The sequence below is a fragment of the Momordica charantia genome (assembly GCF_013281855.1).
Source record: "Momordica charantia cultivar OHB3-1 chromosome 6 unlocalized genomic scaffold, Mcharantia_2.0 BLBB01000006.1, whole genome shotgun sequence".
Taxonomy (NCBI): domain Eukaryota; kingdom Viridiplantae; phylum Streptophyta; class Magnoliopsida; order Cucurbitales; family Cucurbitaceae; genus Momordica; species Momordica charantia.
In genome coordinates, this window is record NW_028275164.1 from 27,767,207 (window position 1) to 27,792,483 (window position 25,277).

Here is a 25,277-nt window from a genome sequence, read left to right on the forward strand (position 1 = left end):
AAACTTGAGCGTATAAGTTACGCAACGTCTTTTTTAAACGTAAATCATTTATAGCGTCAACGGTCTTTTATTTTAAACACTATTTTTCAAATAAATCATCGAAATTGTTATAATAAATTTAAAATACTGTTTTTTAAATTTAAAAGAAAAAAGATAATTGTTATAAATAATTTTTTTAATTCGTTAACGTATTAGCTTTATTTACTTTCTATTTTTGCCGGAACTTTAATTAAAAAAATAACAAATATTTCAAATTAGTAAAATGATTATCCTTTAGGTAGAATGTAGCTGAATGATAGATTGAATTTGAAAATGAAGAGATCAAGTGGGTTTGGAAAGTGAAATAAAATTACAAAAAGGTTTGTCCTACCGATGGAGAGAAGCTTAATAGATATTGTCCACAAAGTTAAAATGGCAATTTTTTTTCCAAATTTCTTTACTCAACTGTAAGACAATTTCTCCAATGACTCTAAGTTTTAAATTTCATCATTGTATTTATATAAGTAGGAAATATTAGAGAGATATAAATTTATAATCCAGATCAAAGAAAAATTAGAATTTAGGAAAGGGGAAATGTTTGAGAAATTAAAAAGAAAATCTATAGAGAGAAGATTTGGGGAGAAAAAAAAATGATGAGATAATTTATAAAAGGAAATTATGGAGTAAGCATATTTAGAGACATAGGAAGACCAGAAAGAGAGAAAAGGAGATAAATTTTGAAGAATAAGTCGGATATAAGAAGAAGAAATATAGAAAATTATTTTGTTTGTGCGCTTGTTTCATTCCAAACAAAATGTGTTCCTGTTAAATTCAAACTGTAGTTTTATTTTACAATAACAAAATTCCTGTCTTTTGTGAGTAAGAATGTAGAAGAAAGGTCGGAAAATTTCTAGTCCTCCCGTGGTAGGGAGAACTTCCATACTACTCTCATTTAAATTGTGTCATGTGTAAAGGAGTTTTATCATTATCTAAATAAAAATATTTTTAATTTTTATGTGGGACCCGCGTATTTAAAGGTAAAATTGATACACTCTATCTTGTTAATCAAGCGTATCCCACCTTTTTTTCTTTTAAATTAATTGTAGCTTATTTCTTATTAAAAAAATGTAAAGAATTAAACATAACATACTTAGAGATTTACTTTTTCGTGTGAGGATGAATACATCCAAATATTTTTATGAATTCAATAAAAATTGAAAAAATATATAAAAATTGTTATGTATGGAGCAATACGATAGAAAGTTGGTTTACATTAGGAAGGACAATCGGGACCATCGACACAGTAAAGCCGGTCCAAGAAGGACAACCGGGTTCATCGACAAGCGGAGCCGGCCCAAGGCACGGAGTCCGGCCCAAGGCACGGAGTCCGGCCCAAGGCACGGAGTCCGGCCCACCAAGGGGCCGACTCCACCTCAGCACCAACCCCACCTCGGCACTGAGGCGTCGACTCCTTCTCGGCGCCAAGGCGTCAATCCCTTCGGTCTTCGGTGCTTTCCTTTTCCCTTTTGGTCCCTGTGTCAAGCGTATAACATTCAAGCCCCAAAGTCGAGTCCTGTACCCGTTCCTCTACCGACGCTGGAGGTATCCCGGCCCAAAGCCCACAATGGCAAACCTAGGGTTGATGTCCTGAGAAACTCTAGGGGGCAAGACCACTATAAATAGGGAGGGGTCACCTGTCCAATGTAAGTCAAGACTATACTATCAAGTAATCTCTTATTTAAGTAATCTCTCGTTTTGCTAACTTAGGCATCGGAGCCAGTGTGATTGAAGTCACACCGAATTAAGATTTTTGTTCGTTTTTGCAGGTATTCGGTCCTACAGCATTCAACAGAGCAGGAAGATCCGGTCTACCAGAATCCAGCATCAACAAAAATGATTAGAATGTAATAGAAAAAATAATAATAAAGAACAAGAACAAGAAAAATAAAAATAAATAAATAGAAAAGTAATACATAATTTAAATGGTGAAGTGGAAATCGTTAAGAAAAGAAACAAGAAATTTAGTTTGTATGGAGAAATTTTAAAAAAATAGAAATAGAAGATGAGAGAAGTAAGTGAAGATGTAAATAACAATAAAGAGATGAATAAATTAGAAAAGAATCACGTCTAAAACGTTTAATAAAAGAGAGAATGTAGGATTAATTTAAGAGAGAGAATGTGGGATACTAGTTGATCAATCTTACCCATAGACCCCACATAAAAACTAAAAATATTTTTATTTAAATAATAATAGTACTCGTTTACACATAAGACAATTTAAGTTGAAGTAGTATGGAAGTTATCTCTATTACGGGAGGACTAGAAATTTTCCATAACTCACACCTTTTTCTTTTTTTTTACCGACATATAACCAGCAATTATGTCACTTTACTTATTACGGCTTCAAACAATGGCCAATCCAAAATTTTATACCAGGAGGCTTAATTAACTTAGTACAAAGATAATCTCTAACATATATTTGCATGTATACTAGTTTATATGTTTCGATATTAAGTTGCATAAATTACAAATTTGTCCATTTAACTTTCAAATTTGTGTCTAATAATGTTCATATACTTACAAAATGTCAAATAGGTCTCTAAACTTTCAATTTTGTTTTTATTTGACTCTTGACATTAAAAAAAATAGTCTAATATGTTAATGATATATGGAAAAAAATTGAAACTTTCAACACCGATCAAATTTAAAATTGAAAGTATGAAGACCTATTAAACATTTTTTTTAAGTTTGACAACCCTACAAGAACGATTTATTTTTGAAAAATTAAAATTATGTAAAAAATGAGATGGCAAGAGTTGATCGCTGGACTTTCAAGGGGTTGTGACGTGCATGCCACTGCGTCAAGGAGATGTTTATTGATTTTTTGTTAAATACAAATATATATGAAAAACTTCATGAGGGGCTCGAGCCCCCCGAGCCCATGGTGGATCTGCCCCTGGCTCCAAACAATGTATCGACCCCGTGGTTAGTTCAGAGCTATATATAGAGCATTATCCATTTTAACCATTGGCATAAATTATTCAAAGCAATAAATTTAATTAAAAGAAAGAAGATGATATCAACAAATTCTAGCAGAGCATAGTTAAGCCGGTTAAAGTATATCTATCCAACATGAGGTTGATAGTTAGAATCCCCACTTTCACATGTTATACTAAAAAACCAAGGCACAATATTCCTACATTTATTAAAGATTTTATATTTTTAAATTTATTTTTGCTTAATTTGTTGGTGGCTATTGTTTGAATATTTCCTTTGACGTATTTTATTTTTAATAGTATGATAAATATATACTCGTCCAAAATGTTATTTTTATATTTTAATTATCTTTTTCCCCTCATTATCTTTTTTCAGTATCTATTTATTACGACGAATAGTATAATAAACATATACTTTTAAGACTATACTTTTAAGACTGTTCATAAAAAAATAAAAAATTAATTCAGATACTATTGTTTGAAAATTAGGGTATTTGTGAGGTATTTTGGTCTTTTACATCCAAAGTTATTTTAAGAAAAAGAAAAAAATTATATAATGTATACTTTTTAATTGAACCTACACCATGATAAATATACACCCGCAACGTGTTATATAATATATACTAGTATATACACTTTATAATATATATTTGTATATACATCACTGGCCTCCCCCTCTCTGTCTTCTTCACACGCGACTCCCCTCTCTCGATTGTCTTCTCCAACAATGAACAACAACTTGATGGCGGCCTCCCATGCAAACCCACTGCCACAACCCATATGCGGCGACCTCTGTCGACATGCAAGGGTACGTCTTTGAGTAACAATGACGACTAACGACAAGACCATTTAGAACAACGACTGACATCGAGACCACCTAAAAGACGACTAAAGGCGAGATAAGTGACTAGCAGTGACACATTAACAAATTTGGAGACCATCAACAACCCATGAAAAAATTCAACGACTAGTAGCAACCAACGAATAGATCGACGATCCATTGGCAACGCGACTCCCTTTGAAGACGACGACATTCTCTGCAAATACTTGACAACCTAGTGGCAGTGCGGCTCCCTTTATACACAAGTCGTTCCATGCAAAGATCTAGTAACCCACCGATTTACACTCGAAAATGCATGACTAAAAATGAGAGCTTGGTCGAGAAATTTGTCACGACACATAGATACCGTCTTGGATTTTGGGGTGTAAAAATTATGAAGCCCTAAAATTGGGTATTTTACTTATTTGTAAATTCAAATTCATTTTGTGTGTAATTGGATATGTATTTGTCCAAATTTGTCGCTTATTTTAACTTAACTTCTTGTTCTAACCAGAAGAAAATTTCAATTGACACTAATTCTATTTTAATTATTTATTAATATTACATAAATTATTATAATAGTAAAATATTTATTATCAATAAAAAGGTAAAAAAATAAAATAAAATTTGTTAATATTTTAATTAAAAATTTACCTATTTATAATTAACTAAAAAAAGAAAGGTTACAGTATTAATTATTATATATCTGATTTCTATTGTGATTCGACAGTTTTTGATTATCGATTCCAGAACATTTTTTATAAACAACCTCGAATAAATAACATTTTTATTTCAACTAATTTCATTCCATTGCTATTTGGTAGGTAAACAGAGCGTGTGCACTTATCCCACGATAAAACCCATTTCGAATTGTAAATTCAATCGCAGTGGCAAGAGGCACCCAAGACTCAGGTTCGAACCGTCCAGTAATAAAAAGAAAATAAAATCGGGTCAGAATCGTCTGTTGCCACCGATTTCGCGTGAAGGAAGGAAGTGAGAGTCCCAATTGAACACGCTCGTAACTCCACTGATAATTCCGCCAACCACTTCAAATTACAGCACAAAATCCAATTCAAATTTCCTCTTCTCGTCTCCATCGCTGGATTTTTCCCTTCTCGGACCTTCTCGTTGTATTTGGTGCCTCCATTGTTTCTAAACATTAATCAGGCTTCTGATTCGTGTATGGTTCTGGGGCTAAGTTCGTCGGAAAATTGGGGACGCAATGAATAGCTCCTCACCAGCTAATTCTTCCATTTCTACCACAGCGGTTGCCGGAAGATGTAGCACCAATGCAGCAATGTCAGTTGATGATTTTCGCTTCCCCGCAAATTTAATTTCGATACCAGAGCGCAAGGACGAGGCCATGAGCGGTTTGTTTCCTTTGATCTCTCCTTTTCTCGAGGGCCGTTTTCAAATTTGGATATCTAATTGTGATTTTCCTGCACTATCTTTGTGGATTCTGATCCTCGAGTATAAAATTCCTATTCATTTTAGTGGCTTCAATTATTTTGGTGAAGCTTTCCATTCTTGATTTGATCCCTCAAGTGCCTTTCATGAACAGCGTTCTTTTTAAGCTTATTTATTTATTTGTTTGGGCTTAATGGTTCCTCCAACTGCGAAACAATCTTGTTGATGTTTCTACTTTTGTAGTTGTAAATCAGTTCATGTTCTTTTGTGCCATTTGGGTTTCTTGAGGCCATGATCGATTTCTGGGGAGCTCATGAACTGACAAAATGTTACGTTCTCTCACCATTATGTAATGACATGAGAAACATATAACCAGTAGCCTCTCTAGCTAACTCTGCGATGGATAATGTGGCTACTAACTAGAGAAGGGAGAAGAAGAACTCTGTGGAGTGGTGATTGGAAAAATCATTGAAAAACCAAACTCCAACCAATCGTCCATCGCAGGCCAAAAGAAAAGGATTTTACATACTTTGGTAGATTTCACCTTCATTTAGCGTGCAATACCATGAATTACATGAAGAGTTAAGAGGGAGATGACTCATCCTAATTTTTCACAAACCTGTTCAAATTTCTCAGGTAAAATAAAAATTTATGCAATATACTGGTTCCTTGTTCCTTTTTGAACCTCTATTCTCTGAATTAGGAGAGTAGAAATAAAAGTTCAGCTATTTCTGTTGCCTTCATAGGGAGAATTAATATGATCTTCTGTTGAAATGTTTTGATCTTTTCCACTTGTGTTATACGTAGTGTTTGTTGATTAAGAGGAATAACTGGATAAAAAACTCATTTTAGTTGGACATTGTAATGTCTCTTTGCATCCTACGCATAAATAAACCATTTCCTCTTGGGGTAAGGTTTGAATTTTCTCTGAGTTGCAGCTCTTAAATCTAATATAATGGCTGCGCTGAACAAGGAGGTCAAATCCCTGGATGATGATAGCTGGATGTTTGAAGGTCCTCGCTCCCGTATCAATCTTATGTCACGACAAGGTCAACCATTTAACTTTCCACTTGCTCACTCTGAATTCTCATTCTACACATGTACGCATCAGCGAATGCAAGTGCACGTATTTGTAAGGAAGCATACATTCATGTACATATGCACATGTCTAGTGATGTGTGTTGCACATAAAAATGAGTTACAAGAACGCATACTTGTGCCAATATACAAGTCATTTACATGTCTATTTAGCTAGCTCTTGCTACTTGCATTCTGGTGCAAGAAGGGTTTGACCTGACATCAGGAAAATTTCAAGTGCTTTTATGAATAAATGATTGAGAAGCCGAACCAACTGATTCTTAAAATATGCTCTACTATGAATATAAAGGCAAGGGTAAGCAAAAATAGGAGATTCTTGTTTCTGTTTAACAATAGGTTTCAGTTTTTAACTAGTTGCGACATGTTAACACTTCACCTCGAGACATCATATCTTTCCTAGGAATTGTGTTCAAGAACTCTTGTGATGGATGTCCAGTTTCAGTTGTTCACTACATTTTCATTTTTCCCTAGCAACTAGTTGAATTCAGCAGTTTACTTATGTTTCTTGTTCTGTGTTCTTTATTCAAATGCTATTTTCTTGACTAGTCGATTTTTGCGCTTTCAAGGTGCTAATTGCTATGCAATTCCCTATCAGGTGGTTCTTTCCTCAAAAAGACAGAAGAGAAGAGAAGATAATGGGTCGGATTGATAAGACTGATTAAGAGATATTCACCCTGAAGACATCTTGTTATTGTGGTGGCTGGCACTGCGCCTGGACAACACTCGGTTTCATTAATCAAGTAATAGTTCTTCTTTTCAAGTAACAATTTTTTCTTTAGGCATAAACGGTTTGAGAATGCTTGTCCAAATGCAATAATCTTGCTTACATAGGATTGCTAGGAAAACAAAAGATCTTACATCTTAGATTGGCATTTTCTAGAGACAAATGTCCCAACATTGAAGTTATTAATGACTTGCTCGCTATAAACTTATAATACCTTGGCTAAGTCCATTATTACTTAGAGAAAGTTGAAACACACAAAGAAGAAAAGGAAATGGTTGATTCAATCCATCCATTAGACATAGCACCTGATAGTTGACAATAACTGAAGATAACTGTATCATATTAGAACATCACATAGGCCATAGCTGTACCAGTACCCAAATTGAAATTGTTTTGATTTTTAAAATACGAAATAATTGAATAGAAGACAATGAATGAATGGTTTGAGAGACAGGGTTGGATGGAAAGAGGCAGATGTCTTGTTCCTCCCTCTTCAGTCTTCAACCGTTAGCTTTTTCCTCTTCCAATTTAGGGAGACTAGGAGAGTTATTACTTGTTGTAGAAATAAGCTGTTTCATATTTGAAAATTAAACTTGTTTTAGGAAGAACATAAATGGAATAGTAGTGTGACTTATAAATGGTAAAATTCTTACACATTTCATTAGGTTGCTTCCAAAAACATGTCATTCTGAAAAGAAAAAAAAAATAAAAAAAAAAGAACTTGTGTAGGATTAGACTGAAAAAACTTGAAACTTGGACCAGGCTTCTACAGAAAACTTTTCAGTTTTCACTCTACTGTACACAGCCATCAAATCATTAATAGGAGGATAATGCATAAAGTTCAATAATTCTTCATACCAAATGAAATTGTTAATCAATCACAATCACATGCATGGCACCCTTTAAAGTCAATGTCATGGCACATTTCCTGGGGGACATAGCAACTTCTTGAATTTTGGAAGCTTATTTTATTTTATTTTTACCTTTATTATGTAAGGGGCATTTAGGTGATGGATTTGAGCCTTAATTATGGTAAGTTTGACTTCTTAAGTCTAATCCATGTTTTGTGGGACTGGAGAATAGTTAGCAAACCTGGGTTTGATTTGAGAAACCAATGGGTTCCTCTACACAAATATTTCTAATCCTATAGATGCTAAATATAGTTTTCTCCTAAACTCTCATCTTAAACTGTAGCCAAATGCCCCTAAAATATTTTGGTTTGATTCTTTAATTTTCACAAAGTTTTTGCTTTGGTTCTTGGTATTGAGTTTATATCATGTATTAATCATTTTGAAACTTGACACTGAACATGTAATACACCCTAAATCCACATAGTGCCACGTAAATTCTATACAGTAAGGATTAAATATTAAGGATTTGTTTGTATAATAAAGTTCCATGGTTTAAAATTAAACATTCAAATTTGTTGAATTGCAAATTTGGTGCCTAAACTTTCAGGTGTCTTGAAAACAATCTGACAGGTGTCTTGAACTTTTAAACGTATCCTTATTTAGTCCCAGAATTAAAAAAAATTATAAGTCCATAAATTTTTTATTTTGTGTCTAATAAACTTTAACTTGACTATATCATTTAATAATAGGACGAACTAATTTTAAATAATTTCAAAAACTAATAATAGTTAATGAAAGTATAGAAATATATTAGAATCTTTTTAAACTGCAGAAATTAAATAAACACACTCTTAATCTATTAATTTTTTTTATATAAATATAGAGATTACAGCCTATAAAATTTTAGATTATGAACATGTAATTTAACTTAAAAAAATTTTAATTTAAAAACAGAATTGGAACACTTCAAAAGAACAAGGTTCTAAGTTTTCTAAAACATCAACCTCCTCCTCCAGCTCGAAGAAAAAATAAAATAAAGTAAATGGATGTGGGACCATAAATTTAAAGAAAAATAATAATAAATAAAAGAAAAAGAAAAAGAAAACCTAATCATCAATATCCAAAGCATTAGGAAGGAAATCACATCATGACACGTGGGCCGTACCCACTCCATCAAATACTTAGCGGACACTACAGAAATATTTTGTTACTATATCCTATTTTATTTATTTATTCTTTAGTTATATTTCTATATATAAGAAAAATAATAAAACCAGTACCATGACCGACCGACACTCTATCAAAAAGCACAAGCACTTACCTAGGTTGTCCTCTTTTTTAAATCCTTGTATTATTAACTTTTTTTTTGGCTAAACAAAGAATGATTCTTTTTTTTAGGCAAAAACAAAAAATGATTCACACTTAATTAATATAATTAGAAATTTTAATTTTAAAAATAGCATTTAAATATCAATAAGTAAATGTAACTATTAAAATACCGCATCATGAACTATTTTTTTTTTTCTTTTGAAGATAAATAAGGGTCATTGGTATTAGGTATAGTTGAATTAGCCTTCCATTTTAGTACAATAAATGATGCCAAGGGAAGAAGTTAGCCTTTTTCATTTAACTATATTCATGTTGATATATATTCAAGTAATTATTTAAAAACAAACTTTCAAAATAGAGCTAGATTTTTTAGATTTTCTTTTTCCTTGCCACGTTAATATTCAATGGGGAAAAGTGTCAACGGGGAGGGAGTGGAGTGGGATTTCTTAATGGACAAATTTTGGCTCCACTCGATTGTTCTAAATAAAAAATTTCCAAAAGCAAAAGAAAATAAAAGGAAAACTTGTCAAAGACAACTTGGAGAATCCAATAATCATCTTAGCTTCCTCAAGTGTATGAACCATTCATCTCTCCTAGGGGTTTGGCTTTTTTGAATCATTGGGTGGTTCTAATTTTATGCCTAAAATTTCTTTTCACATTCTATATGCCACAAGCCAACTAAAATGAGGCAATGACCACATAAAATTAACTGGCGGAGGTAAAATAGTCAATATCATTCATATCAATTAAAGTTTTGAATAAAGTTTTGAATGAAAATAATCTGAGCATAGCTCCAATAAATAAAGTATGTATCATTAACTAAAAAATCAAAAGTTCGAATTCGTATTCTCGTATTAGATAAAACTCCAAATTTATTTACTTTTTCTTCTCTCTCCTTTCGTTCTCTTTGGATTTTGAAATAATTTTAGAGTTATAACTAACATATTTTATTTCTTTGATTATTATTTCAAATTCATATTTATTTTTATTCTTATTATGAAAATAAGACAAATGAATAATTTTAAAGTACTCTTACCATTCATGAGATAGGACCCAATTCGTCCCTTTTTTGTTTTGAAGAACAAAATAAAATAAAAATTCTTCAAAACAAAATAAAAATATCTATCTGCCGAACAAACATTTTTTTTAGTTTTGCCAGGATGGGAGAATTTAAACTTTCAAACTTTTGATCAATACTATATACTTTAACCATTGAGTTATGATAATAAAAATAATTAGATAAATTATAATTACACTTAGATTGGAATTTAATTTGTTACGAAAAAGGAAAAACCGTAAAATCGTATTAATAATTTTGTTTCAATAAGTAGCTATTTGAAATAGGGATGATGGGTAGCACGAAAACATTTGTGCACTCGGCTGTGAGATTAAATTAAACGGTATCTGCCGCGAAAAGTAAATAGGATAGAGATGGGGGGCCTAACGGTAAACAATTGACAGAAAGAACCAGATACCGTCGGCGACTACAGCGTTTTCCAGCTGGCATCTAGGCCCTCCTCCCTATGCTGTAACGGTTAGTTTCGGAAAACGGAAAAATTAACGGCACAAATATGCCAGCTGGATTCCATTTCCATCTCCGCCGAGCCGGCAGTTCACAGATTTCATCTCCGGCGAACACGCGGCGTCGATCGGCGGTTTTGATTCCTGACAAACTGATACTTAACTCGTTCTCTGTGTTTAGATTAAATTGATAATATCGTCAGAAGTTACAGAAGTAAAAATTGGAAAAGCAAAAAGAAGTAAAAAACAAATTAATCTGACGGAGTAATTGATGTACAGGAGCTTAAAAAAAATATAGTCACGGGTGGCATACGCGCCGGCGAGTGGAGCCGTACGGCAAAAACTAGGGCGGTGAGATTGATTTAACCGGAAGGTCAGGCGGCGGAAGGAAATCGGAGAATGCGGAGTTTAGAAATCGGCGACTTTCCTTGGAGGGCGAGATTTAGGAGGATATGATTTTTCAATCTCTTTTAGGTTACGGAGGCTTTGAATCGCCAGAATGTTGCCTTCCTTCGGTTCAATTAGTCGGCTAACATCGGCTTTGATTTCTGCTGCAGAAACACCAAAATTAAAGGTTCGATTACAGAAATTATACACAAAAGTGACTCAATTCGTGAAATCCTCAACCGCATTATACCTATACGCTCTGAAGGACGCTTGAATCCATGAAACTGAGCCAAATCTGAAACAATAAAAGCAGGATATCAACCGAGATGATCGATTAGGACTCAACTAAAGTGGAACAAAAAGTGATCGATCAGCGATTCGTCCGATGGGAGGAATTGCAGGTACCTGACTGCGAAGGACTGTGCGAGCAGAGGTAAAGGATGAGGAAGCAGATAATGGTGAGGATAGGAATGGCGTGAACGAACTTCTCCTGCCGCGGAGGAGAAGGCGATGGAAACGAGAATCGGTAGGACTTAGAGACTTTATCGTCGTCTTGTCCGCCGTAGTCGGCACTGGTGGAAAAAGATGAAGCGTGCTTGCTGCGCTTTTGGTCCTCGACTACGATTGCATCTGCCATCGCTCCGCCGCAATGGCCGTGGAGCTTGGAGACTGGAGAGCCGAGAGACTGTCTTTGCATCGTAGAGAGAGAAAGAGAGGTAGAGAGAGAAGCGATGTTGCTCAGTGACAGTAGATTAGTAGCGTGATAACTTTTATGTCGATTTTTCATTTGCGCCCCATGACTTTCGACTATTACGATTAGACCCCCATATTCCTTGATAATTTACAATGGCATCCTCAAACAATTTTATAGTTAAATTACCATTTTAGTCTTGTGCTTTATTTCAATCTAGTCTTATTATAAGTTTCAAATTTAATCTTATATTTTGATTAAATTTTTTAAAATTTATTTTGGTCAATACTTTCTAAATACAACTCAATTGTTCAAAGGGTAAAATTTATTCAAATATACCCAAATAAACTTTATTAAGTAATTGACACGCCAAAACAATGAAATATTTGAATCATCGACCACGACGACTGAAACGACGCGAAAAATCCAAACCCGGAAAGGAGAAGGGCCGGTGGTGGGCATTTGGGAAAGTCGTGGTTGGTTCAGAGTTATTCTGGTCATTTATTTAAAATATTGTATAACAAAAAAAAATTCTAATATCTTTTACATGTTTTCTAAGTCAATGATTGTTTACCAGGTGAATAATTACCCTCCACCTACCTATCTTAAAAATTAATTTCTTTATATTTTTCATACCAAATATTGTAGGATCGGACAGACTGATTCATGAGATTAGTCGAAGTGCATGCAAACTATTCGAATTTTACGGTTCATTGATGTTTTGAAGCTTTGACTGAAAAAAAATGTAACATCTCGTCATTTCAATTACACTTCTAGGAAAAAGTCACGTTTAGGCAATTCACATTTAAACCAGAATTGCACGCTTTCAAAAAAAAAATGTCATTTGGTAAAATTGAAGACATTTTAGAAAATGTAACCAAACAAAGATTAATACATATATATTTAAGAAGCATGATTGAAACCAAAGCACAAATCATATGGGATAAAATGGTAATTTAACATAACTTTATACTGTTGGAATCACTATTCTTAATATAGAATTGTTTCCTTTCATTAAAATCTTCAAATTATCCATATTTATTTAATATCTTAAGGAAAAGTATAATCTCTTTCAGCTTTGGAGAAAGGAATATTGATGGCCAAACCAAAGGAAAGAGCTCCTCCATCCAATACAAAATGGGATACTTTCTTTTTGAAAAGTAACTAAAATTATATATGCCAAAGCCCAAAGATAAAATTACAAAGGAAATTGGAGTAGGTGTCTCTATATACACCTTTATTATGAAAATTAAAATGATCCAAAGCTTAATTAATTTGTGAAATGACCAATTTGGGCATTATTTTTTTTTTCTTTTTTGGCATACTATTTCTGGAACCAACTGGATTGTAGTGATGTCAGAATTTATACTTACTAGTGTATTACCACGTGCAAGTATAAATTTTTTTTAATTATAAGGTAACTTAAATTTTATATAATTTCATGTAAAATATTTTAAGTATAATTATTTTAAAAAATAATTAAGATTAACTTATATATATATTTATTATTATTGATAGCTAATTACTAATAATAAAATGTACCATTTATAATTATTTTTAAAATATACTATTTATAGTTAATTGTTAATGATATATTTTGTAAATAAATAAATTAAAAGTAAAGGAAAAAAATATATATTAATAAAAAAGTAAATAGGTATTTTAATATTTTTATTTTTAAATTATTTCAACCTAATATGGTCCTTTATTTTATCTTTTTAATATTTTGTTTGTTTATTAAATATTTGTTTAGGGCTGACATTTTGTTGTATATGTTGAATTTTTTAACTAAAACTAAATTATTTTATTGATTTAATTTTATATTATAATTAAAATTATTAAAGAAAAATTCTTCAAATTATATTATTAGAAAATAAAATGACCAAAAGTTTTATATTCCACCTTTTACGATTCTATACAAATTATTGTTTATAATTAATTTATTAATTAAACATTTTTTTATATACTGACTTCTATGATTGTTTTTTTTTTTCAACAATGAGAACATGAGCTTGTAATTATCTATATTTTAAACAAATATTCTAAATAAAATTGCTAAAAAAAACATTCCAAATAAAAAAAATACACTAAACAATAAAAAACATTAGTAACAAAAAAAAGTCCAAATCCTAAACTAAATAAAATTGCTAAAAAAAGAAATATTCCAAATAAAAAACACACAAATTAGAAAAATAACAATAGTAACAAAAAAATCCAAGTTCTTACTATACACTCATCTTTTAGAGTAAATATGCTCATTCTTGAAGATTGCTTGATAGATACTATTATTTAACTTTGTAATTGTGGAATGGTAATGTTACAAACCTAGTATTCGAGATATGTAGATTCAACATATGCCTCTCTTGCAACTTGATGAATATGTCACAAATATCTCGAGATGTTTTCAAGATTGAATCATCTTTGAGAGATGTTTCAATGAACTAAGAATAAAAAAGTATTGAAACTTGTGAAAAACATGTAGAAGAAAACCTATTTTTATAGTAGTAGAGGATAAAACGTTACAAAAGCCTTTCAAATTCTAAAACTCTTGAAATTCTAGTATGAATTTTAATTAAAGAAAAAATTAATTTTATGTTGTTGGAAAACTTTTTGCATTCTAACCTTTTATATTCCATGCATTTATAGTATTGATAATTAATAATTAATAATTAATAATTAATTTAATATTTGTAATAATATATTAATAGCATAATTTGTAAATTTGTAAATTTAGTAAAGGGCAAAAGTGTCAAAAATGTTTTTCCTACGTCCTACTTTTTTAATATAGTATAGATTTGTAATTTTTTGGCTATAAATTATGGCGCGTTTTTTCCTTTTTTGCCCTCCATGTTAAACCGTTCAACCTTTTCTAAATGCATGAGAGTTTTTAATTTTCAAATCACAACTCCTAGATTTATGGGTCTTAAATTTCGAATAAATTTTTCAAATCTCATTCTTTAATTTTTGATTGATATGATATAAAATTTTCGATTTTCCACCAAGGCTAATTAAATTTTGAAAATTTTAAAAACTATTTTATAATCGTTTAGGACAAACATTTCTCTAGAGTGAAGTTACAAAATCATAAATTTCTCTTAGATCTTGATAACTCATGTCCCGATTCACTGTTTACCATGTAAAATCAAATTTGTTCTCAAATATTTTTTGATTTAGTCTTTCGTAATTTGGTTAATTTGGTCTACGAACGTAGGAATATCTCTCTCGAACATGTTATTATATTGTAGAATAGAAAATGAGACAGAAAAAACACTACTATAGCTTCAAAGTTTCTTTTTCCTTGAGTACACCATAATCTCAAAATTTGCGAGATTTGAATTTTATTTTGATATACTAAAAAGGTAACACGCTTCACCACCATATATAGAAACGATTATAACAATATATCCATCATAAGTATGACTTCTTTTATGTACTTGAAACATAATATATGTATAATGACAACTACATTGTGGTGATGGATAGTGATGAAAATCTATTCCTTGATATAAAACTCTATAGAGTATTTTCCTTAAACCTATCACTATCTTCTACGATGGGAAATGAGCAGAAAAATCCACGACCATAACTTGAAAGTTAGCCAGGTTTTGATTCGAATGCATTGAAAATGAGTTTCACATTGTGGTGTTAAACAGAAGGTTACATGTATGACGATTATGTTTAGAAATGATTTTAACAAATCTACCTAATCAGACCATGTCGTATATCTACTTGCAAACGATATGTTTAACACCTGCATCATAGAGGGTAGTGAAAATATAGACACTGAAAATGTAATTAATAATTACAGGATACATGTACAAATACGATATGTTTGCATTCAATAAATCAATTGATCCTTTACCGTATTTCAAAACCAGGATCCCAAAAAATATGGTAACGAAGTATGAAAACAATGAGTTTGCTATATTGTACTATATAAAAACTCTTTATATTTGTTATTCCTTAAAAAAAAAGTGAATCGTAGGTCTCCAACGTCCTATTGTAGAAGGTTAAAAATACAACCAAAATATTGTTGGAAACGTTGGATAAGTTCTCACTAGAATTCACTCTAAAACTCACCAACTTTAAAGAGAAAAAATTTGTCTTATTAAACTCAAGAACATACAAGAGAATAATATTGTTCTTTTTTCTTTCTTGATTGAAATGCTTGAATTTGCTTCTTTCTTGCTTCATTACAAACGAGAGAAATGATCCCTTTATATAACATTCAAAAGACACATCTAAAAGACACAAAATAAATAGATACATGTATACATACTATTCATGTATCTTAATACATTATCATATATCTAGGAATTCATATATCTTAATACATTACATGAACCTAACAATTCATGTATCTAGGAATTCATGCATGTGTATAGAAATGAACCTAAGCTTAAATGCTAACAAATATATACTTCATCTTCATATACCCTATTTGAAACCGTATACCAAGCAATAGGAAAAACATCATTATCTCATATTTTGACGACATTTGCTCTTTTCTTCATTCATATTGTTCACTCTATTCAAATTCACTTGACCGAAGAAAGCCACGATATAAGTTAGAATTTGAATATAACAAGAAGAAAGTGAATGGAATTCGAATTAATAAGAATTGAGCATTTGGAAGGAAGGTAAAAAGGAAAGTGAGTAGTTCAAATATTAGGAAGAAATAAGTTCGATTATAATAGACGAGGGTGAAAGAAGTAAATAAAAAAAGTTTAAGTGAGTGAAACCATGTAAGTATGTACGTGTTTGGAAGAGGCAAAGAAATTACGGTTTGAATAGAGCAAGAAGAAGAAAGTGCGTGAAATCCAAGCTTAGATGAAATGATTAGAGAAATTAGGATAAAGAAAGCGGAAAATATAAGAAGGAAAATCTTTCTAGAAAGAATAAATGACTTGATAACACTAGATTGACAACATTTATCTTCAATCGTGTTCGAATCTCTACATAACATATTATATTGTCGTACTATAAAAATACTTGATAATATTAGATTTATACATATCTAGACTTATAACGACATAATTCCGTCGTAGCCCCTTTCTTTATTTAGTATTAGCAAAAAATGGGTCAAAATGCCTAAAATATTGTTTGGCTATATACAATATCCGATACTTTTGCATATCTATCAAAATTACTATTTTAATTTGGCCATCCATGCTCTAACTTAAAAATTAGAATATCAAAAAAAAAAAAGAAAAAAAAAACTTAAAAATTAGAATTAATTAAATTGTAAAGGCCTATGATGAATTCGGCAATTTTATATTGGGCTGTTAGAGCCCATTTTGACCGGGCTGAGGCCCAAATACAGAGTTTCACGTTTGAGATTGAATGAAACATGTTTGGTTACTCCCCTTCTCGTTGCTCAAGGAAGACAACCGAAGAAGAAGAAGAAGAAGGGAAACAGAGGAAGGGAAAATGGTGTTATGGGAGATCACATTGGCAACGGCGTATTTCTTGGGGCTGAAGCGAACATATAAACTCGCTCTGAAGATTCAGCGGCGTCTTGTTTCTCCAAAGCACCCTCGGATTCGCCAATTTCTTCGCGGGTATTTAATATTTCTCTCTTGTTCATCGTATTCTGTAAATTTTAATGCTTCTTTATGTGTTTGCACATTGTCTCGTTGATTTACCGCAATCTCTCTCTTTCTTTCTATATCTTCTATTTTTCTCGACTCTGTAGAGTTTAATTAAAGCAATTTATTTACTCATAAATTATATATGCTATACATGTCGATAGTTTGTTTGTGGAAATATAATTTTGATCCTATATATTGGAATGAAGAAATTAGCACTAGTTTCAGATACTGATTGGATTACTAAATGATGGACATATCGAGTTTCACTTGGTATATTAACCTCCTGGAATTAATCTGTTTATCGTGAAAGTAAAGTATCTTTTCTTCTTTTCACTATCTAATATGTCAGTTGTGCTAAAAGTTTCTATAGTAAACCTTTTGGTTTTGTTTTAAAAGAAGATTTTTGGGCTTCAATATGATACGTTTTCCACCGTTGATGCTCCACCGTGTTGCTTTTCACAGCGTTTCGTTACAGAATCGAGGCATCCACATCTGGTTGTACACAATCTGATGGAAATTATTGATGAACTTATTTTTCTTCTGATGTTATTTTTGTAACTAGACTGAGGCCTTTACATTTGACTATCTGCAATCTGGTGGAATGGTTGATGAACTTATTTATTTTGGATATGTGGAAAATGTACATGGTGAGATGAGGAATTCCTCTGTAGAGTGTAGACAATAGTTTTTGGTGATTAAGTTAGTGAAGTTTCAAGCTGATAACTCTTCTTATCTGAAGTATCATGTTTGGAACATGTGGTCACTGGTTGAAGCTTGTAAACTGCTATTGCATGGAAAAGGAAGTGAGTAGGATAGACTCTGCCATACTCTTCATGGCCCTGTGTATAGGCTTGTAGGTAGTGGTTTTCTTTTTCTTCTGATAAATGGGACGTTGAGGTCCCACTCCTTGCATTGTGCTCATGACCTACCCTAAGGCCAGTTCCACAAGAGATAACAAGGATTTTAAATTAAGTTTTTAACTTAAGTCCTTGCCTCGGTTGGAGTAGACTCCTTTTCATTTGAAGTTATCCAAAGATAAAATTGTTATTTAAAATAATGGATAGAATATGGAACGAATTCCTGCAATCAAACTGATTCTTCCATCTTAGATGATGCAATACCAAAGTGCTTCACTTATTCCAAACATTTTTCTTGTCCCTACATAGGTCCCCTACATGATAATTTATATTCTTATTACTCAATTGTGTTTGCAGAAATCCTTGAAATCATTATTACAGACTACAGCTTTAAATTATAGTATCCCACATTTGTATGTAATATTACTATAACACGAGTCAGGGTAATTTAAGCCTTTACTACTTTTAGCACCATGGCTTACAAAAAGCTAAAATTTAAGAATGTTTATTAAGCATGTGGTAATTGAAGGATGTGGCCATTGTCTTTTCTATTCAATCTCATTAAGGCAGGTTTCTTGTCTCTTTGAGAGAAAAAGTCTCAAGGCCACCTATAACTTCTTAAACATTGGTTATTTATGGTAGGCTGGTAGCATATCAATGAAGTTTAATTGTCAGGCTAAGCTATAATGTAACCTTTGTGCCCCCAAACTAGCTAGCAGATTTAGAGAAATGCTTATGATATGCCACCTTCTTTTGAATGCTATCCTTGAAGATTTCTTTATACACAGATTTGCTATTAAATATGCAATTAGTCAGCTGGTCAGTGGCTACTATGTTAAAGGTTTCAGTGTCCGTTTGCTACTAAGGGATGGCAGTTTTTGTTTGGGGGGTTTTTATTTCTCTGGTTGTATGCCTAAACATATTGATGATTGGATGATCGAGTGCTTTCAAGGGTGGAACTTTAAAGGAAAGATTCAAGTTCTGTGGAATTGTGCTTTTACAGCTCTATTATGGAACATGTGGCTGGAAAGGAATCTTCAATCGTTCAAGAATAAAGCTAAGTCTTTTGATTCTTTTTGTAATAGTGTAGATATCTTGGCTTCTTGGTAGTGTCATAGGAATTGAAAATTCTTTTGGGGTTTCACAGGATCTTTGATTTCATTAACATTTTACATTTTACTTATATGTTGTTGTAGTTATGTCTCTGATATTGCATGAGTTCTTCGTAGTATGATTTATTTTGCGAGTTATATTGTAACATAGAAGTAAGGACAAGTATGATGTATACAATGTTTTCAAAGGTTTCAGGGGTTGTGCCCTGAGGCTTGGAATCTTTACACCTCTTGTAGTGACTAGAAGGATAATATCAACTTATTGTCTATTCTTCAAATTATAGTACTATAACATGACTTAGGGTAATTTAAGCCTTTACTACTTTTAGCACCATGGCTTAAAAACTAAAATTTAAGAATCTTTACTTAAGCATGTGGTAATTGAAGGATGTGACCATTGTCTTTTATTTTCAATCTCATTAAGGCAGGTGTCTTGTCTCTTTGAGAGAAAAAGCCTCAAGGCCACCTATTACTTATTAAACATTGATTATTTATGGTAGGCTGGTAGCATACAGTGAAGTTTAATTGGCAGGGCTATCTAGCTGTTAGTTCCTCTGTTTTTTGTTCCTCTCTTTTTCATTTTATTGTGATTAAGGAGACTGAAAGCTTCAATATTTTGCCCTCTTTCTGTTCCCTTTGAAATTATCCTGTTTTCAGATGAAATTTACACGTCACTTGGGTGTTGGTACTTATTTGATATTCTTCACTTCATGATGATTAAGTTTTATGGTAGAACCTTGTCTATGTAAAGTTATAAAAGTAGTCAGTTCGTTCAATCAGCTTCCAAGGGCATAATATGGCTTCTTATTCTACCCCACCACGTCTTGTCTATGTAAACTAAAGAAATTTAAGTTGTTTTTTGGACCCATATTGCTTCTTATTCTACCCACCACTTCTTCATCTGGTTCTTGTCACAAATTATACCCTAAATTCATTGAGAATGTCCCAAACCTCGAACTATTGGAGCATTGGCTATGCCAATTCTGATCTAATGGATGACGTGGTACTAGCCTTCATAGACTAACTATAATTCCATAATAACAGCAGAAGTACTGGTACTATAACATTGCCGCTAGTTCAGAATTGTTATTTATCAACTGCTGGGGAACCATTTTTTTCTTACTGCAGGCGTACACGTTCCATATTTGATGTTGCTGTAAAAGTTCACCAGAATGTTCAGCATCAAGACATAGAAGTTGGTAAGAATTTTGGTAACCGAATTTTGCAATGGCTTAACCAAATGAAACCATCTGCAGAGATTCGTGAACATCAGGATGGTGCTATCACAGGCATGAAAATGATAAAGCAGGTTTCCAACTCCTACTTGAAACATCGGGCCAGCCCTCGAGCGGTGATTAGTCAGAAATTCGATCAATATATGTCTATTACCTCATCGATACGCAGATGGCCTAAGCCCTTCCCCACCTTTGCAATGATCATGAGGCAGCCAAAGCCTGCTGGGACCAAGATCCAATACAGACAATACAGCATTTGTGGCTCTGAAGCAATGGAAACGAATTACAGAAGAGGAAGTTTCGATTGCGTTATTCGGGAAGATATCTTGCAGTGGATGCTCCGAAGTTAGAAGAGAGATGTCTTCTAGTTGTCTTTTCCTCGGAGACCAAATTATTTGGCTGATAATCCAGTTTTATAGCAGTGTTTAGTTCCAGTTTTGAGCTTTTGGAGACAATAGAAAGGTTTTCTTTCTTGCAGTACAATGTTTTGAACACGTCCTTGAACTTGTACTTACTGGTAGCCATGAAGAAATCAGATAGGGAATGTTTAATTCTCAATTATCAACTACATTTTTTAGGCAGCAAGCAACATACATATCATATATTTTTTTAGAATTTTTATATTCAATTTAGTCGTTTTTTTTTTCCCTTCTCTACATTATTATTCTTTGGACTTAAAATTTTCAAAATATACTGGAAGGATTAAGCAAATTAAAGTAGTGGTAAAAGAGAGAGTATTAGAGGCATATGTGATATCCGAGTTTTTTTTAAAAATCGTTTTCCATACTCAATGTGTAAATTGATACAAACACTTAAATTGAAGTACAAGTTCAATTGTATCTAATAGGTTCTTAAACTTTTAATTTTTTAATTAAAATTCATAGAACTATTCTATTACACACAAATTAAAAGTTTAGAAATATATTAGATATTTTTAAAATTTCATGGACTTATTAGACACTATTTCAATTACGAGACCTATTAAACGTAATTTTAAAAATTTAGGGACTAAACTTATAATTTAACCAAATACTTAATTGAATGGTATCAAACTCGGCCCTCATTCGATCACAGCAATATTCTAAAAATCAAAACGAAATCATACAATTAATACTCACATTCATGCATGCTTGAGATTTATTACAGTGTGTATATGTGTAAATGCACCAAGTATTTTGTGTATCAATATTTATTCTTATCCATGAAATTTTTAACTTTGATACCAAAAGTAACACATGAAAGGTGTAGATTCTTTGATAACTTGGAAGACAAGGAAGATCCATTTTGTATAAACTCTCCAAAAATACTCTTTTGGACAAATTCGTCTCCATTTCTCTTTTCAGAAGAACCAAACTCAAAGGCGTATACCAGGTGAACTTATTATCATCTCTCTATCTCTCTTTACTATATTTTTACTCAAATACAATACAAAATTTTCCTTTTCCCCCTATTTGGGTTATGGAAAAGGGTCGTGATCCCGAGAGACGAGGGTGGAATAACTCAAAAACCCACCTTATTTTTTAGTTCACGAGATGTGCGAGTAGGAATTATTCGAACCTTCTACCTCTTCGTCGAGAATATATATTATTAACCAGTCGAGCTACATGTTTAAGTTGGTGTTCACATTTCTCTTACTTAATAGTAATCATTTTTTTAGTACAATAGATAGGGTAGAAGTTCAAACTCAGATCGGACAAAGGTTGGTTACTTAATAGTAATTCTTGCTAAGAGAGGAACTTTACCTTTTATTGAGAGGAACCCAAATTTGATGCATTTGAATACCAAATATTTAATTATAATAACTACAAACTTTGAATGCTGAATTTCCCATAAAGTAATAGAGTTTGTTGAGTTGCTTTATAGTATATATTCCCATAAGTTTGCATGGCAAGAATTAAAATTGGCATTATCAGATTTGGATATAGTTGTCATAGTTTTCACTTTTCAGGAGAAAATTCATTGATTATACCTCTTCAAGTTGTGGATCAAAACAGGCATCATATTAAATTATTGGGTATAATACCATTCAATTTCAATTTGAATAATTTGGTCTAAACAATTTAAATCAGAGTGCTTAATTTTTAAATCCCTAATGGTTAAAATGCGGGGAATTGTGGGCAGCAAATCCACCTGCTTTTTAAATTTTCAAATATAGCAAAATTTTTCACTTATATCAATAGTATATCAGACACTCATATTGCACAGACACTAGTTTATCAGATGTATATCACATACACATTACAAATATATCAGACACTCATATCAGTATTATATGAGCTATGTATCACATATATATATCATCAGTAGTTCAGATATATTACAAATTATTATAAATATATTACATATATATATGATTTGCATAAAATTGTCATTTTAAAATTGAACATTCATTTTTTTTTAAATGATATATTTGAAAAAATTAAATGTAATTGCTATTTTGCTAATTTTACTAAACGTTTTTTCCATACTTATAACTTTCCCATAAAATATTATAGCAAAAATGAAAGCTCGTCCTACTCATGATTAAACGCGCCATATAAAGACTACTTTTATAGATAATTTTGTAGTTGTGTATTGCAAGTTGCAACTTATACCACTTTCACTAAGTTTTGAGTTTAGTTTTAAGGTTATATTTTCATCAACTTTTTTGCTGTTTGATTTTGTAGTAGGCGACTCGGCCTGAATGGTATTAGATTTCAACTAATATGTATAAGTTTGTAAAAATTGGATCTTAAAAAAAAAAAAAAGAAGGAAAAAAAATGTTATTTTAATTTTTGGACTGCAAAAAATGAGGTAGACAAGTGAGGTTTGTACTAACGAATTTATTGCGAAAGTTGAAGTGATAAATGATGGTAGCTCCGGTTGGTTTTTGACCAAATAGTAAATCCCTTCAATTTTTATTCAGAAATTGCCGCGTTACCATTATGGTTTCTGCTCACACTTTTATATTTTCTACCAAACCAACTTCTCCTCTCCACTATTATTATTATTATTTTCTTTTATTATTTATTATTTTTATACTTCTAATTCTTGGCTCCACTTCAAGATTTTTGTGGGGCAATTTTTTAAGTGAAAAAAGTTAAAGTCTCTGTTGGCAGTGAAAGAATCAAATTTATATTGTTCTATTGGATTTAAATCTCATTTGAGCCCTGAATTTTTAGATTTGGTTCCATTAGGTTACTCTCTTAAACTTTCAAAAAGTAATTATTTCGATCCTTAAATTTGATCATTTCTATTTTTGTATATCAACTTTCAAAATAACAATTTTGGTCATTTTCTATATTATCTTGTCAATGTGATTTGAATTCATGCTTATGTTGGACATTGTTATAATACACATGCTCGCCGCTATATTTATCAACGTATTAAAAGTAAATTAGAAATAATGATCACAATTTTAAGGGACTTAGATAGATAGTTTGAAAGTATTGTAGGAACAAAATGGAACAAACTTAAAAAGGAGAAAAATAAAATCACGATGAAGGTTATCAAAGAAAAAAATGAAATCTAAACTTTAATTTTACCGAGGTGCGAGAAATTGAGATCATATGGTTAAGAAATGTTGGTTTAAATCATAGTCCTTGTCATAAAATTTAAATTTTATTTTAGCTTCATCTTCGTACTTTTTTAAATGTTTCGTATTATAATTTTTTTTTTTTTATATATATGGTGTAAATTTATGTTAAATGCGATACAAATATGTTACGACATAATTACAATAAAAATTTAAAAAGTTCAAACAAAATATTAAAAATATATATATATGGAACCAAAATAAAAGATGGGAAAGTTGTACACATATTTTGGTGTTGGTACAATTATAGTGAGTATGGAATCTATTTGATTCAAGGGCTTAATTAATTACACTTTAGTGCCATAGTGCCAAAAGCTTTAATGAAATACCCATTAATTCACATTACATATATAGCTATGATAAAGTGCAATATATATCTAAATATTTATACAATTGTTTCTCCATAAATATCTAATTCAAAATCCCTAACACTACACAAAAAACAAAAAACAATAAATGATTAAAATATCTCATGAATAATCAAATATTTGTAAAGAGAACAAATATTAATCCAAAAAATATAATTGAAAACAACAAAATTCTTTTTCTAGCTAGAGTGGGTTTTTTTTCCATTTTTTAAAAACTATTGTTAGAATAGATTTTTTTTCCATAAATTTTATGAAAATTATAATAAAGATCTATCGTCATTAAAAAAAAAAAAACCACTATTCATGAATTTACAAAATTTTAACTCAATTAACAAAAAATAAAAAAGCCAAAATTTAACTAAAAAATTTAATCTTACTCGAAACTATAGTCTTTCGTATTATATCAGCTTCATTCAATCATTTTTTTTTTAAATTTCGATTTAATCAGTATAGTCGTTGGATCAATTACATTGTAACCAATTGTAGCCATCCGATTGGATTACATTATAACTCTCTCTCTCATATTTATTTTGCATTTAAACCCTAATCTAGGAATCACATGTACATGTGCATCCTTTTGAGATTCATGAAACAGTTTGATGAGGCTTTTCAAGAACAAACTTTACATGCAAACCCTAATGTCAAGATTATGACATTGAGTTGTCCATCACCATTGGAAACTAAAATAAAATAACATTTCAATGTCACCCCATTATTGCATTTCTATACATGGCAAG

At 31.5% G+C, this 25,277-nt stretch overlaps 3 protein-coding genes across 7 annotated transcripts; 2 read left to right on the forward strand and 1 right to left on the reverse strand.

The window, feature by feature from the left end:
- The first annotated feature begins 4,680 nt into the window (after window positions 1-4,680).
- SAMBA (valine-tRNA ligase) lies at window positions 4,681-7,258 on the forward strand. Of its 3 annotated transcripts, none has more exons than XM_022275555.2 (3): window positions 4,681-5,165; window positions 6,141-6,251; window positions 6,867-7,258. In XM_022275555.2, the coding sequence occupies exons 1-3, from the start codon at window positions 5,018-5,020 to the stop codon at window positions 6,947-6,949; spliced, it is 342 nt and encodes a 113-aa protein (XP_022131247.1). In that variant the 5' UTR covers window positions 4,681-5,017; the 3' UTR covers window positions 6,950-7,258. The 3 variants fall into 3 exon arrangements, with proteins under 3 accessions (XP_022131247.1, XP_087980933.1, XP_022131248.1); XM_088124807.1 differs by having other exon boundaries at window positions 4,682-5,165; window positions 6,916-7,258; XM_022275556.2 differs by having other exon boundaries at window positions 4,690-5,165; window positions 6,896-7,258.
- Window positions 7,259-10,878: 3,620 nt separating this feature from the next.
- LOC111023244 (ribosome maturation factor) lies at window positions 10,879-11,870 on the reverse strand. Of its 2 annotated transcripts, none has more exons than XM_022300632.2 (3): window positions 11,518-11,870; window positions 11,363-11,407; window positions 10,879-11,276 (listed from the first exon to the last, which is right to left on the reverse strand). In XM_022300632.2, exons 1-3 carry the CDS (start codon window positions 11,807-11,809, stop codon window positions 11,134-11,136), a joined length of 480 nt encoding a protein of 159 aa, XP_022156324.1. In that variant the 5' UTR covers window positions 11,810-11,870; the 3' UTR covers window positions 10,879-11,133. The 2 variants fall into 2 exon arrangements, with proteins under 2 accessions (XP_022156324.1, XP_022156329.1); XM_022300637.2 differs by having other exon boundaries at window positions 10,879-11,273; window positions 11,518-11,868.
- A 5,294-nt stretch (window positions 11,871-17,164) lies between these two features.
- On the forward strand, window positions 17,165-21,183 carry LOC111025863 (uncharacterized). Of its 2 annotated transcripts, XM_022303752.2 has the most exons (3): window positions 17,165-17,364; window positions 20,492-20,562; window positions 20,653-21,183. In XM_022303752.2, exons 1-3 carry the CDS (start codon window positions 17,234-17,236, stop codon window positions 20,946-20,948), a joined length of 498 nt encoding a protein of 165 aa, XP_022159444.1. In that variant the 5' UTR covers window positions 17,165-17,233; the 3' UTR covers window positions 20,949-21,183. The 2 variants fall into 2 exon arrangements, with proteins under 2 accessions (XP_022159444.1, XP_022159442.1); XM_022303750.2 differs by having other exon boundaries at window positions 17,166-17,364; window positions 20,492-21,183.
- The last annotated feature ends 4,094 nt before the right edge of the window (window positions 21,184-25,277 follow it).

Coding starts and splice junctions, on each gene's coding strand:
- SAMBA (XM_022275555.2), top strand. CDS start 5,018: ATGAATAGCTCCTCACCAGCTAATTCTTCCATTTCTACCACAGCGGTT. Junction 5,166..6,140: donor CAAGGACGAGGCCATGAGCG/GTTTGTTTCCTT, acceptor TCTGAGTTGCAG/CTCTTAAATCTAATATAATG. Junction 6,252..6,866: donor CAATCTTATGTCACGACAAG/GTCAACCATTTA, acceptor TGCGCTTTCAAG/GTGCTAATTGCTATGCAATT.
- LOC111023244 (XM_022300632.2), bottom strand. CDS start 11,809: ATGCAAAGACAGTCTCTCGGCTCTCCAGTCTCCAAGCTCCACGGCCAT. Junction 11,408..11,517: donor GCACAGTCCTTCGCAGTCAG/GTACCTGCAATT, acceptor TTATTGTTTCAG/ATTTGGCTCAGTTTCATGGA. Junction 11,277..11,362: donor GCGTCCTTCAGAGCGTATAG/GTATAATGCGGT, acceptor GTGTTTCTGCAG/CAGAAATCAAAGCCGATGTT.
- LOC111025863 (XM_022303750.2), top strand. CDS start 17,234: ATGGTGTTATGGGAGATCACATTGGCAACGGCGTATTTCTTGGGGCTG. Junction 17,365..20,491: donor ATTCGCCAATTTCTTCGCGG/GTATTTAATATT, acceptor TTCTTACTGCAG/GCGTACACGTTCCATATTTG.